This window comes from Choloepus didactylus, chromosome 12, assembly GCF_015220235.1.
Source record: "Choloepus didactylus isolate mChoDid1 chromosome 12, mChoDid1.pri, whole genome shotgun sequence".
Lineage (NCBI taxonomy): Eukaryota > Metazoa > Chordata > Mammalia > Pilosa > Megalonychidae > Choloepus > Choloepus didactylus.
The window spans coordinates 102,517,219-102,532,343 of NC_051318.1; the positions used below are offsets into that span (position 1 = coordinate 102,517,219).

Below are 15,125 nucleotides of genomic sequence, written 5' to 3' on the forward strand. Positions count from 1 at the left end.
ATCATCACAATCAATTTTTTGAAAATTGTCATTATTCCAAAAAATAAAAATAATAAGAAAAATAAAAGTGAAAAGGAACACCCAAAATATCTCATACTCCTTTTCCCTCCTTATTATTCATTTACTTTTTGTCCCCCATTTTTCTACTTATCTGTCCATACACTGGATAAAGGGAGTGTGAGCCACAAGGTTTTCACAATCACACATTTGGACCATATAAGCTAAATAGTTGTATGATCATCTTCAAGAATCAAGGATACTGGATTGCAGTTCAACTGTTTCAGGTATTTCCTTCTAGCTATTCTAAGACACTAAAAACTAAAAAGGGATATCTAGGCAATGCATAAGAATGTCCTGTTCTCTAGTTCATGAATCTTTTCTTTTGCCTCTTCAAATTTGCTGTTGTATGTCTCCATTGTGTTTTTCATCTTTTCTATTGTGCTTTTCATCCCCATAAGTTCTGCTAAATGTTTTTTCAAACTTTTGAGTTCTTCCTTATGTTTGCCTAAAGTTTTCTTTATATCCTTCTTCTCTTTTTACCATATCTTTCCTCAACTCATTGATTTGATTTTTGAATTGATTTAGCATATTTGTTTGAAGATCTTTAATTAGTTGTTTCAACTCCTGTATCTCATTTGAAGTTTAAGTTTGTTCCTTTGATTTGGCCATATCTTCTTTTTTTCCTAGTGAGATTCATAATTTTTTGTTTTCTAGGCATCTGGTTTCCTTGATTACCCCAATCAGTTTCTCCCAGATGAGACGGGCCCTGGTCTCAAGTGGCTGTAATCAGTATAAAGTTTCCCTGAGGATGAGTCCCAGAAGGTTGCCAGAATTTCCTGTGAGGCCTCTAGATTCTGCGCTTTTCCTATCCTGCCCAGCAGGTGGCGCCTGTCAGCCCACAGCTCCCCACTGGTGTACAGAAGTGTGGTGCCTTTAATTCTCAGTGGACCCTGTCCTAGCCTGGAGCTGAGGGTGTCAGAAAACAAGCTTAAACTGTTTCTGTCCCTCCCCCTCCCCACCCCAGGCCTTGGGGTCTGAGTTCTGAGGGAGGGCTGCCAATTGAGCCAGGCCCCACTCCCTTTTTCTTAGGGAAAATAATCCCTTTAGGGAATTGTCTCCTACACTTGAGTTTTTCCTTTGACTCTCTATCTTAACTCCACCATTGCCTAGGTCAGTGCTGACAATTGAAAATGCCTGAGACTTTCTCTAATGAGAGGAAAAAAATGCAAAAAGAAAGAAGTCCCCTTTTCAGAGCAAGAACCCAGCCCTACAGTTCACCAGGTAAGAACTGGAGTTGGTACCTGGCTCTGCGTGTCCCTTTTCTTGGGACACAGTCCTTTTCCAGTATTCTGAGCTCAGCTGACTCCAAAGCCTATGTTTCTATTTATTTATGTATTTTTTTCCATCAGCCCCACCTCCTCTCTGCCAGGAGAAACCTCTGGGTTCCTTTCTGGCTTGCTCTGGATTTATCTGTGCTTGTAGCTTGTATTCAGTAGTCCAAATTTGTAAATTAAAACTCATTTGGAGCTTGGTTGAGCTTCATTCCTTTACTTCCAGCAGGGACTGCTTCTTTTTCCCACATGTTCCAAATCAGCTGCTGTGCTGGTGGGGGAGGGATGCCAACTTCACAGTTTGGGGAGATTTACTTACAGTTCTATGCTGTGATCTCAGCCATTCCACTCATTCCAGACTGGTGTACGATATTGTCTGGTCACGGAAGTCCCCCTAACATTTGTTCCAGCTTATTTACTGGTTGTTCCTGGCTATTTGCTAGTTGACCTAGGGGACTAATTAAATTCTCCACCTCTGTATGCTACCATCTTGCCCTGCCTCCATCTCTTCTATCTTTTTAACTTTGTCAGTCTAGCTAAGGGTTTGTTCATCTTCTCGATCTCAAAGAACCAACTTTTGGGTTTTATTTATTTTCTCTATTTTTTTTTCATTCTCCATATCAATTATTCCTGCGTTAATCTTTGTTATTTCTTTTCTTCTATTTGCTTTAGTGTTTGTTTGCTGAGCAATCTCTAGCTACTTCAGTTGTTCAGTTATGTCTTTGATTTTAGCTCTTTCTTCCTTTTTAATGTATGCATTTAGAGCTATAAAGTTCCCCCTCAATACTGCTTTCACTGCATTCCATATGTTTTGATATGTTGTTCTCTTGTTTTCGTTCATCTCTAGATATTGAGAAATTTCTCTTGGAATTTCTCCTTTAACCCACTGATTGTTTAGGAGTGTGTTGTTTAACCTCCAGATATTTTTGAATGTTCTAGATCTTTAATGGTTATTGACTTCTAGTTGTATTCCATTGTGATCAGAAAATGTGCTTTGAACAGTTTCAATCTTTTTAAATTTATTGAGGCTTGTTTTATGCCCCAGCATATGATCTGTCCTGGAGAAAGTTCCATGAGCACTAGGGAAGAATGTGTACCCTGGTAATTTGGGATGAAATGCTCTATGTATGTGTATTAACTCTAATTCATTTATCACATTGTTTAGATTTTCAGTTTTCTTATTGTTCCTATGTCTGGTTGATCTATCTATAGGAGAGAGTGATGTATTGAAGTCTCCCACAATTATTGTGGAAACATCTATTGCTTCCTTCAGGTCTGCCAATGTTTGTCTCAAGTACTTTGGGGCACCTTGACTGGGTGCATAGACACTTAAGATTGTTATTTTTTCTTGTTGAATTGTCCCTTTTATTAATATACAGTGTCTTTTTTTGTCTCGCATGACATCCTTTCATTTAAAGTTTATTTTATCTGAGATTAATATTGCTAACCCTGCTTTTTTTTTTTGGCTGTAGCTTGCATGGAGTATTTTTTTCCCATCCATTCACTTTCAATTTCTTTGTGTCTCTGGGTCTAAGAGAGTCTCTTGGTAAGCAACATACTGATGGTTCGTATTTTTTATTCCATTCTGCCAATCTATATCTTTTAATTGGGGAGTTTAATCCATTCACATTCAATGTTATTACTGAGACGGCAGTTCTTGAGAAAGCCATCATATCCTTTGTTTTTTATTTGTCAGATGTATTTTTTCCTCTCTCTATTTCCTTTAATGTACCCTTACTAAGATTCTTCAGTTTGGTGCCCTTCTCCAGACCTCTCTCTCCTTTCTTTTCTTCTCAGCTGGTAGGGCTTAGTAGTATTTCTTGCTCATCTTGAGCATTTTTAAGATCATTTTAAAAAATGGCTTTGTTTTGTATCTCCACATTCTCATCATCTTCACTGATGTTTTCTGTATTTTTATACTCTTATGGTTGGGCCATCATTTTCTGTTTCTTTGTTTGTCTTGTACTCATTTTTACACATTGTACACTTTAATATTTAAAAATATTAACTCTGGGATTTATTCTCTGGGTTGTTTGTTTCTTGGATTTGTAACCAGCTACTGATAAGGCAGAGATTTTCTTGAACTTCAGCCCTTCTTTCAGGAAGGTATGCCCAAAAGTGAATGCAGTGTTCAGGGTTTTCTCTGTCTTTCTGGGCCTCTCTCTTGCCCCAGACTTTTCCTTGTTAGTTGTTTTGGAGTTCTCCTGTAAGCAGGAGTTTGGTTGTCTACTCTCTTTCCATGGAGACAAACCTTCTCCCAGATAATTGTGCCTGGAGGGCAAATTCTGGGAGGATGGGCACCCTGGAGAGGACTTTCTCAAGTGTTTCCCAGCCAAAACAGGGCCAAGGCCCTCAAAGGAGGCACAGAGTAGCTCCAAAGTGTCCTGGGGGAGGGGATCAGGAAGGGCTCCAGAAGCTTCTCTGATGAGTCCCCAAAGTGGAGCGTTCATGTTCTGCCCAGCAAATGCAACCCTTTAGCTAAATGTCCCCTGTAGCCCTGAGGAAGCACAGAATCTTTAAATCGCCACTGACAATGCCCCTGTCTGGTGAGGGCTGAAACAATGGCTGCCGCTGCCTTTGTTGGAGAAGGGTTGAAACAATGGCTACCCTCAGAGCAGGGACCCAGCAATCCAAATTCACTAATCAAGCCATGATCAGAAACTGACCTCCCGTGTTCTTGGGGAAGAGTACTTTTACATCTCTTTCTGTTACCAACAGTTAGCCAGGGACTGTACCTTGCAGTGTTTTGTTGTGAGAGAGGGGGATTGTCATCACAGAGTAGCCACTACATGGAGAGAGTAATCTTCTGTTCTTTATTGTAATTTATCTACCTCTTCTTCCCGTTATTCCCTGGATACTGTACAGTGTTGTTCTAGCCTCTGGAGTTTCAAAATAGTTGTTTCAGACAGTTTCTGCCATTTAAATTGTTGTTTTCGTAGGAGAAGCGAGGACTGGAATGCCCTACTTTGCCATCTTCCCCAGAAGTCCTCCCTTCCATATAAATTTGATTGGCTTTTCCATTTCTCCAAAGATGGTTATTGGAATTTTGGGGAGGACTGCATTGAATATATAAAGTCCTTTGAAAGTATTGTCATCTTAATGACATTTAGTACTCTGATCCATGAACACAGAACGTCCTCCCATTTATTTACGTCTTTTTTTTTTTTTAATTTTCTTTTAGAATGTTTTCTAGTTTCTGTGTGCAAGTCTTTTACATCCATGGTAGATTTACTGCTAGTTATCTGATTCTATTAGTTGCTATTAGTTGTGAATGGATTTTTTTTTCTTGACTTCTTCTTCTGATTGATCATTGCTTGTGTATAGAAACACTACTGACTTTGAGGTGTTGATCTTTTACACTGCCAGTTGGCTGTAGTCATTTATTAGCCTTACAATCTTTGTTGTGGATTTTTCAGGATTTTCTGTATATGGGATCTTAACATCTACATAGGGAAAGTTTAATTTCCTCCTTTCCAGTTTGGATGCCATTTATTCTTTTGTTTGCCTAAGTGCTCTGGCAAGAACTTCCAGTATGATGTTGAATAACAGTGATTACCTGGGCATCCCTGTCTTGTTGCTGATCTTAGAGGGAAAGCTTTCAGTCCTTCACTGTTAGGTAGGATGTTAGCTGTGGGCTTTTCATATATGCCTTTTTTCATGTTGAGAAAGTTTCCTTTTATTCCTAGTGTTCTAAGTGCTTATATAAAGAAGGGGTGCTGGATTTTGTCCATTGCCTTTCTGCATCAATTGAGATGATCATGTGTTTTCTCCTTCATTGTGTTAATGTGGTATATTACATTAATTGATTTTCTTATGTTGAACCAACTTTGCATATCAGGGATAAATCCCACTTGATCATGGTATATAATTCTTTTAATATGCTGTTGTATTCAGTTTGCTAATATGTTCTTGAGAATGTCTGCATCCATATTCATAAGAGATATTGATTTGTAGTTTCTTTTTTTTGTGGTATCTGTCTGGCTTTTGTATGAGGGTGATTTGTTCTCATAGAATGAATTAGGGAGTATTCCTGCTTTTTCAATTCTTTGGAAGAATTTGAGCAGAATTGGAATTAAGTCTTTTTGGTATTTGGTAGAATTCCTGCGTGAAGACACCTGGTATCTGGACATTTGTTTTTGTTTTCTTTTTCCTTACTACTGAGTCAATATCTTAATTAGTAATTGGTTTCTTGAAATCTTCTATTTCTTCTTGAATCAATGTACATAGTTTGTGTGTGTCTAAGAATTTGTCCATTTCAAATTAGGTTTTCTAATTTATTGGCTTACAGTTGTTCAGAGTATCCTCTTATACTCTTTTTTCTTTCAGTGCGGTCAGTCGTAATGTCTCTCCATTTCCATTTCATATTTTAGTGATTTGTAGCCGCTCACTTTTTTCTTTGTCTGTCTAGATAAAGTTTGTCAATTTTATTGATCTTTTCAAAGTACCAACTTTTTTGTTTTTCAATCTTCTCTATTTCTGTGTAATCTATTTCTGTGTAATATTTTTCTGCTTTTATCTTTTTTTCCTTCCTTCTTCTGGCTTTGACTTTTGTTTGTTTTCATTTTCTACTTATTACAATTTTGAGGTTAGGTCTCTGAGTTGAAGTCTTTATTCTTTTACTGTGTAAGCATTTAGAGCTATGAATTTTCCTCTCAGCACTGTCTCTGCTGCATTCTATGTTTTCATATGTTGTATTTTTGTTTTTATTCACCACAAAATATTCCCTAATTTGAAGTGTGATTTCCTCTTTACCCATTGGTTGTTCAAGAATACGTTATTTAAACTCCATACATTTGTGAAATTTCCATTTCTCCCCTCTGTTATTGATTTCTAGCTTCATGTTGGAGAAGGCACGTTGTGTCCTTTCAATATTTTTAAGTGTATTGAGACATGTTTTGTTACCTAAAATACGGTCTATACTCAAGAATGGTCCATGTGCACTAGGGAAGAATGTGTATTCTGCTGATTTTGGGTGAAATGTCTTGTACATGTCTGCTTTTAGTTGGTTTATGGTCTCATTCTATTCCCTTACTGTTCTTCTTTCTGGATGTTCTATCCAATTTTGAAAGTGATTTACTGACATCTCCTACTATTAATGTAAAACCGTCAATTCCTCCCTTCAAATCTGTCAATATTTGCTTCATGTATCTTGGGAATTCTGCTGTTGGGTGCATATATATTTATAATATTTGTGTCTTATTGTGGAATTGGCCTCCTTTCCAGTATATAGTGACCTTCGTTATCCCTTGTAACAGGTTTTTACTTAAAGTCTGTTTTACATGACATTAGTAGAGTATCCATGTTCTCATTTGGTTACTATTTGCATGGTATATTTTTTCCATGCTTTCACTTTCAACCTACTATGTCTTTGAATTTAAGGTGAGTCTCTTATAAATAGCATATAGTTGGGGCATGCTTTTTTTTTCATCCATTCAGCCAATCTCTGCCTTTTTATTGGATAGTTTAAATAATTTTCATTTAAAGTAATTACTGGTAATGCAGGACTTTCTTTTGCCATTCAGCGCTTTATGTCTTACACCTTTTTTGTCTGATTTTTTGTAGTCTTCCATGTTGAGTCCCTTCTTATTTCTTTCTCTCTGAATTTTTCAGATATAATATTCTTTGTGGTTACCATGGAGTTTAAATCTAACATCATATATTGATAACAATCACGTTTGATTTGATACTGATTTAACTTCATTAGCATTCACATACACTGTTTCTGTACCCCTATTTCCCCCCATCCTTTCTTCGTACTTGTTACAAATTATATCTTTACACATTGTATGTTCAAAACCATAGATTTTTCATTACTTTTATGCATTTACATTTTAGTTCCTATAGGAAGTAAAAAGTGGAGTTACCAAAAACCAAATATAGTAGTACTGGTATCTATAATTACCCATATATTTACCTTTACCAGAGAAATCTTAATTTCCTTCTGCCACTGATCCACTGTCTGGTGTCCTTTTCTTTCAGCCTGAAGAACTACCTGTAGCATTGCCTGTAGGGCTGATCTAGTGGCAATGAACTCCCACAGCCTTTGTTTATCTGCAAATGTCCTTATGTCTTCCATGATTTTGAAGGACATTCTCGCTGGATACAAATGCTTGGTAGCCAATTGTTTCCTTTTATCATTTTAAATATTTCATCTCACTGCCTTCTTGCCACAATGGCTTCTGATGAGAAATAAGCACTTAAGCTTTTTCTTAAATTCAATTTTATTGAGATATATTCACATACTATACAATCATCCAAAGTATACAATCAATTGTTCACAGTACCATCATATACTTGTACATTCATCACAATTTGTGAACATTTTCATTACTCCCCCACAAAATAAAAATAAGAATAAAAATTAAAGTTAAAAAGAATACCCCAAACATCCCACCCACCACATCCCTCCCTATTATTTGTTTACTTTTTGTCCCCATTTTTCTACTCATCTGTCCATACACTGGATAAAGGGAGTATGAGCCAGAAGGGTTTCACAATCACACATTCACATCATATAAGCTATTTAGTTATACAACTGTCTTCAAGAATCAAGGCTACAGGATTGCAGTTCAACAGTTTCAAATATTTCCTTCTAGCTATTCTAATACACAAAAAACTAACAAGGGATATCTATATAATGCATAAGAATAATGTCCAGAATGACTTCCTGACTCCATTTGAAATCTCTCAGCCACTGAAACTTTATTTTGTTTCATTTATCGTCCCCCTTTTGGTCCAAGAAGGCTTTCTCAATCCCATGATGCCAGGGCCAGGCTCATCCCTGGGAGTCATGTCCCATGTTTCCAGGGAGACTTACAGCCCTGGGAGTCATGTCCCATGTAGGGGGGAGAGCAGTGAGTCCACCTGCTGAGATGGCTTAGAGAGACAGGCCATATCTGAGCAACAAAAAAGGTTCTCTGGGGGTGACACTTAGGCACAATTATAAGTAGGCTTAGCCTCTCCTTTGCAGTAACAAGCTTCCAAAGGGCAAGCCCTAATATTAAGTGCTTGGCCTTCTAAATTGGTAGACCCCAATGCTTTTGAGAATATCAGTAATTCCCCAGGTGGGGAAGTTTAACATTTCCATATTTTCCCCAGTCCCTCAAGGGGCTTTGCAAATACATTTTTATTCTCTGCCCAAATTACTCTGGGATGTATCAGGGCTTCACACCAACATTTACAAACTAACCAGATCTCACTCCCTATTCCAAGTTCCATGTAATGTTGGTGTTTGAATAAACTGACCATACAAGTTAAATTTTATAGCGTGCTACAGAAAATAAAGATTTTGCACTGAATAAACATCTCTTCCTTTGGTCTCACACAGAAGTTGAAGTTTTAAAATACCGTCAATATTGTTCTTTACCCTTTAGTCTGATTTATCTTAGTCCTAACCAAGTCCATTTCATTCATATCTTTAACTGAAGTCTGATTTCTTTTTCAGAATCTTGAACATTTTTCTGTATGGGGTAATGCTGACATTCAAAGCTGCCGAACTCTGGCTGTGAATCTCAGGTGTCACACAGATACACAAATTTCCAGGGACTAACCAGGTTATATACAAGGAGTTCAGCATCTCAGAATATAGAAATAGCCATTACAACTCAGGAATACATATAACTGCTGTAAGAGCTTACACTCTAGGAACCTTTACCATAAGCCTTCCCCCGATAATCTATGCTCTCAGATTCAATTCTCAGAGTTTGCAAATTATACTTAGTCCATATTAGTCAGGCATTATAATGTTTGTGTTTTCATTTCTGGTTTATTTCACTCAACATACTGTCCTTATGGTCCATTCAACTAGTTGCATGCCTCACAACTTCATTCCTTCTTGTAACCACTCAATATTCCACATAACCACAGTTTGCCATTCTGTTCCTCAGTCGATGTACCCTTAGACCACCTCTATCCGTTGAAAATCGTGAATACTGCCACCATAAACACCATGGTGAAAATGTCCATTTGTGTTCCTATTCTCAGTTCTTCCAAGTATCTACCCAATAATGGGGTTGCAGGACCATCAGGCAAACCCATACTTAGCTTCTTGTGGAACCACCACACTGCCCCCCAGATGGGCTGCACCATTCTACCTCCCCACCAACAGTGATTAGGTACATCCCTCTCTCTCTCTCTCTCTCTCTCTCCACGTTTTCTCCAGTACTTGAATCCCTCTGCTTATTTTTAAAACAGTTTTATTCACACACCATACATTCCCTCCTGAGTAAACAATCAATGGTTCCTGGTCTAATCACATAGTTATGCACTTACCACCACAATCATTCCATTTCTGATATTTCTTCTCTTTCTTCAATTTGGCATTTGCGGGATCCTTTTCCAGTCTATATCCTCCTCCAGAGTTTTAAAAAATTCAGAATTGCCCCTTTTCTTGTTGAATCTCTGGAGAGAAGTTTTCAGTGGCTGTTTACATCACCTTGTTGAGAAGCATTTAATCTTACTGGGGACTCCGTTGTATGTAACAAGTTGCTTTTTCTATTGCAGCTCTTAGAACACTATCCTTATCCTTGGCATTTGACAGTTTGGGTACTATGTGTCTGGTCCTGGTTCTCTTTGAGTTTATCCTGTTTGGGGTTGTTGGGCTTCTTGAATGTGCATATTCATGTCTTTCTTTAAATTTGGGAAGTTTTCTGCCAATATTTCTTTGAATATTCCTGCTGCCTGTTTCTCTCTTTCTTCTCCTCTGGGTTCCCATAATGCATACATTGGTACATCTGATGGTGTCCTACAGGTTTCTTAGGCTGTATTCACTCTTTTTCATACTTTTTGCCATCTGCTCTTCAGCCAGAACATTTCAATTGACCTACTTTTTAGTTCACTGATTTTTTTTTTCTCCCAGCTCTAATTTGCTGCTGTAACCCTCAAGGGAATTTTTCTTTTCAGTTGTGGTCTTCTATCATTGAAGAAATCCTTTAAAAAATTTCTGTATCTTTATTAATATTCTCACATTGTTCATTCATTGTTTTCCTGATATCCTTTAGCTCTTTCTCTGTGTTTTGTCTGTCTGTTCCTTAACTTTGTATTCAGCTAGTGAAATGACAGCAATTTCCTTGAGTGCCAGAAGCTAACAAAACAAACAGACCAAGGCACAAAAACATCTTTCACAGCTGGGGAGGAGCTAGTAAGGGTGCCACAAGCTCCTCCTAAAATTTTTAAAGCTGATTTTTTTTTGATTTGGTACTCACCCAGTTACTGCAACCCTTTAGCTGTTTAATGGAGTTCTGAGGAAGACGGCTCTGCCAGATTTTGCTAGCTGTTCAAAGATTCTTTGGGAGGGCATCATCCTTGAGCATCCTATGCTGATATTCTGATCAACTGGGAAAATAGTGTGTCTTTTGACTAGACCATAACTGATACAGACGAAGTACTCAAACTTTTTTGTAAAGCTACAATCCACATTAAAAAACCTAGAACACATACACACAACTGAAACAAAAGTTTCACAGAACAATACATACATTTTGATATTTTCTACTCTAATGTATTTCATTTTCTTAAATAGAAAATGCTGGTCATGACTGATTTTACAACTCACTGATAGACCACAAACCATAGTTTGAAAGCCACTGTCCTAGAACACTCATTGTCAAAACTGATGTGCCTTAAATCAGAGAAAATGAATGTGGTAGGATTCAGAGCTTTGTGGGCATAACCCACAGCTTTTTTAATTTAGACCATATCCCAAGTGGGGAGCAGTACTGCTGGGAATGTATCCTGTAAGTGGTGACATCTCAGAAGGGTCATGACAGAATGAAAACTGATAGCCCTGTTTTAACAAGTAGAAACAGCTCACCCTGTCTTCTTAGAAATTTCCAATGGTCACAGATGCCACATATTTTGATTATGCAAAGATAACATTCATTTGTTATCTGATTTAGAAAAAGGTAACTTTTATTTCTCTCACACTTATAAGGATGTTCAAAGACTTTTGGAAAACCTTTATAATTAATCTTGATATTATTGTTGTGAGAAAGAAAGACATCACTTTATTGGTGGGAGTAAGAGCAGGGCCAGGACTAGGGTGAGGGGCGTGAAGCATCTTGATAACTGAGTGTTTTTGCACTTGAAGAATGGCCTTATATGCTTTACCTTAATCCTATTGGATCCTGCCTTTATATAAACTGTTGATATTGTGTTCATCATGGATTATTTTTAAACATTGTACTAAAATATTATTTATCTACATTTTCAAAATACTGTATTAAAATATTATTTTCTAGATTACTGAGATTTTCGGCACTCCCTTAAATTTGTGCCCATCCCAAGAAACACATGAAAAAATGTTCAGCTTCACTAGCTATTACAGAGATGCAAATTAAGACTACAACGAGATATATCTCACACCAATCGGAATGGCTGCCATTAAACAAACAGGAAACTACAAATGCTGCAGAGGATGTGGATAAATTGGAACTCTTATTCATTGTCGGTGGGACTGTATAATGGTTCAGCCACTCTGGGAGTTTCTTAGAAAACTAGATACAGAGTTACCCTTTGATCCAGCAATTGCACTTCTCAGTATATACCTGGAAGATCTGAAAGCAGTGACATGAACAGTTATCAGCATGCCAATGTTCATAGCAGCATTATTCACAATTGCCAAGAGATGGAAACAACCCAAATGTCCTTCAACAGATGAGTGGATAAATAAAATGTAGTATACACACACAATGGAAACCTATGCAGCAGTAAGAAGAAATGATGTTGTGAAACATATGACAACTTCGATGAACCTTGAAGACATAATGCTAAGTGAAATAATCCAGGCACAAAAGAGAAGTATTATATGCTACCATGAATGTGAACATTGCTGGGGGAAACTGCAGGGGTTTTGGACTTCCCCACTTTGACGGTTGCTGATGTGCTCACAGACATTGGGGACTGGTGGTTTGCTAGGCTGAGCCCTCTATCACGGGACTTGCCCTTGGGAAGACTGTTGCTGCAAAGGAGAGGCTAGGCCTGCCTATAATTGTGCCTAAGTGTCTCCTCCTGAAAGCCTCTTTGTTGCTCAGATGTGGCCCTCTCTCTCTAGCTAAGCCAACTTGGCAGATGAAATCACTGCCCTCCCCCTATGTGGGATCTGACACCCAGGGATGTAAATCCCCCTGGCAATGTGGAATACAACTCCCATGGAGGAATCTGGACCCAGCATCATGGGATGGAGAACATCTTCTTGACCAAAAGGGGGATGTGAAATGAACTGAAATAAGTTTCAGTGGCTGAGAGATTCCAAAAGGAGCCGAGAGGTCACCCTGGTGGGCACTCTTACGCACAATATAGATAACCCTTTGTAGGGTTAGGTAGCAGTAAATACCTGAAACTATCAAACTACAACCCAGAACCCTTGAATCTTGAAGACGATTGTGTAACAATGTAGCTTATGAGGAGTGACAATGTGACTGGGAAAGCCATGTGGATCACACTTCCCTTTGTCCAGTGTATGGATGGATGAGTAGAAAAATGGGGGCAAAAAAACAAAACAAAACAAAACAAAACACCCAGTGTTCTTTTTTACTTTAATTGTTCTTTTTCACTTTAATTTTTATTCTTATTACTTTTGTGTGTGTGGTAATGAAAATGTTCAAAAATTAATTTTGGCGATGGAAGCACAACTATATGGTGGTACTGTGAACAACTGATTGTATGCTTTGTATGATTGCATGGCATGTGAATATATCTCAATAAAATTGAATTATTAAAAAAAAAATGTGTCCAAGGTGAATGCCTGGTTGATTTCAGCCTATTCCTGGTCCTGAATAAGAGGTTACCTAGGTCAGTTATTAACTAGTGCAAGTTAAAAAAGTAAATATAAAAAACAGACTTCCTAACAACTGTTCCTACAATTACAATTTTCTCTTAAGTACCGTGACTCAAAGAATCATCTTAACATCCTCACAGTGATGTTTCAGAACTAGCAAATTCAAACAGATTAAGACAGAGTGTGTAGAAACATCTTTCATACCTCTGCAGTTGAAAATAATTCACTGGCAATAAGCCAAGCACAAACCATAGTTCCAGTTCTTCCTAGGAAAGAAAAGAAATTGGTTCAAGGAATTATTATTCATGCTATTATTGGTATAAAAATACTTCCAGAAATATTCAGAGTGCATTTTGGATTGATTTTCTTTCACCCTGAATCTACTGGACAAAATATTTCAATTCATAAAAAGCCTAAAGCCATGCAATTATTAAATGACATAACTGGGATTTGAACCTAGATATTTTATTTCAAAGCCTCTGCTTTCAACCACTATGTTTTGATGCCAGAAACTCCTCAACCTTTTTTTTTTTTTTACATCTTTTAAGGAGAAAAAAGTTTTTCAATTGAAAAGAATAGACTACACACTGGTAAAAGATATCTATAAAAGAAGGTTGAAATACTGAGAGAGAGAGAGAGGGGGGGGGGAGATATCAGTGAATTCTACTACTTGGGCCACTGGAATTATATCTCAGAAAACTCAGAACCTCTGACTGGACAAACTTGCAAAAGGCATTGCTCAACATCCAAGGATATTCCATGTTGGAGTACACGAGGGTGGAGAACATGAGAGGTGCTACAGCCTACAGCTGATTCAATTCCTACTTTGAAAATCAGGAAGTGTTGGGTTCCCCGAACTGTAAGCCAGTAACCTTGATGTTAATTTGAGGAGAGTTTCTAGAGTAGATACACTTAAAAGAATAGATTGTGTGCATGCAAATGAAGAAGCAGCCATGACCACTCGGATCCAATATCAACTTTCTCAGTTATGGTAGAATTACCTCATTTGCATCTTTTATATTCTCATGGTACTCTGTACTTTCTGTTCTCTGTATAGCTTGTGCTATGATATTCCTTGTATGGTATGCCTTCTCCAACTTTAATTGGTGAGACCTTCCTTGGCCATCTATGCATCAGTTAGCAACCTCTCCCCATTCCCTATTTTCCTCACTGCCTTTTATATTATTTTTTAATTGCACTTATCACCATCTAATACATATTTTTTTCTCTGTAAACAATAGACTGTGATCTCCATAGGAGCAGTGAATGGGTCTGCCTTGTATACTGTCATATCCCCTACATCTAGACAGTGTATGGTGCTAATGAATGAATGAATGAACTTATCTGTCCTTTCAACTTATCATGATGTCCACTTCATGACTGCTTTTTTTTTCTCTTTCTAGTTCACTTCCTCATCCACCCAGATGCATGATGGACGATTTCTTTATTGGTTTTACCAATAATGAGTAACACTGCCTCTTGCTTCTGGTCCTTTTGCTGTACTCATTACATAAAAGCCCAACAGTGGGTCAATTCAGATACCTACTTCTTCCATTCCTGTACCAGAGATATGGAAAACTGCTGTAGAAAAATCACACAACTTTTCATATTTAAATTAGTGATCTAAAACTGAAGTTGGGCTCTCAATGCAGCCAAGACACCTATCTATAGTTTGATTCCCTTTCTTGGTTTCACCAGAAGGTGGTTCAAATTTTCCCCACTTTCCTCAAGTCTCCAACCGAGCAATCTTCCCACTGACTCTGTGTCTTCATTATTTTCTTCAAAGAAACAAGAACTCCCTTAATTGCTGCTCCCCCTCACGTATAACCTTGCCTGTGATTGCATCGTGCTTAACTTCTTCACTTGAATCTGACTTGTGAGAAGTTTCTCCTCTTAATTCAGGTCAAATCCTTCATTTGGGCTCTGTACTCATTTCCCTTAACTCGGTATCTTAACCATTAGTTTCCACTTTTCTGTGTTTTCAAAAATCCCATGGCTCCCCCTCCTTGGCAAATAAA

The 15,125-nt window shown here is 37.8% G+C and overlaps 1 protein-coding gene across 1 annotated transcript in view; it reads right to left on the reverse strand.

The window, feature by feature from the left end:
* Window positions 1-15,125, reverse strand: part of LOC119506941 (phosphatidylinositol 3,4,5-trisphosphate 3-phosphatase TPTE2-like) — a 173,729-nt gene that overhangs the window by 91,967 nt on the left and 66,637 nt on the right. Inside the window, exon 11 of the mRNA XM_037799943.1 lies at window positions 13,312-13,373. Within this exon, the coding sequence (XP_037655871.1) occupies window positions 13,312-13,373 (62 nt within the window). The remainder of the gene's footprint in view (window positions 1-13,311; window positions 13,374-15,125) is intronic.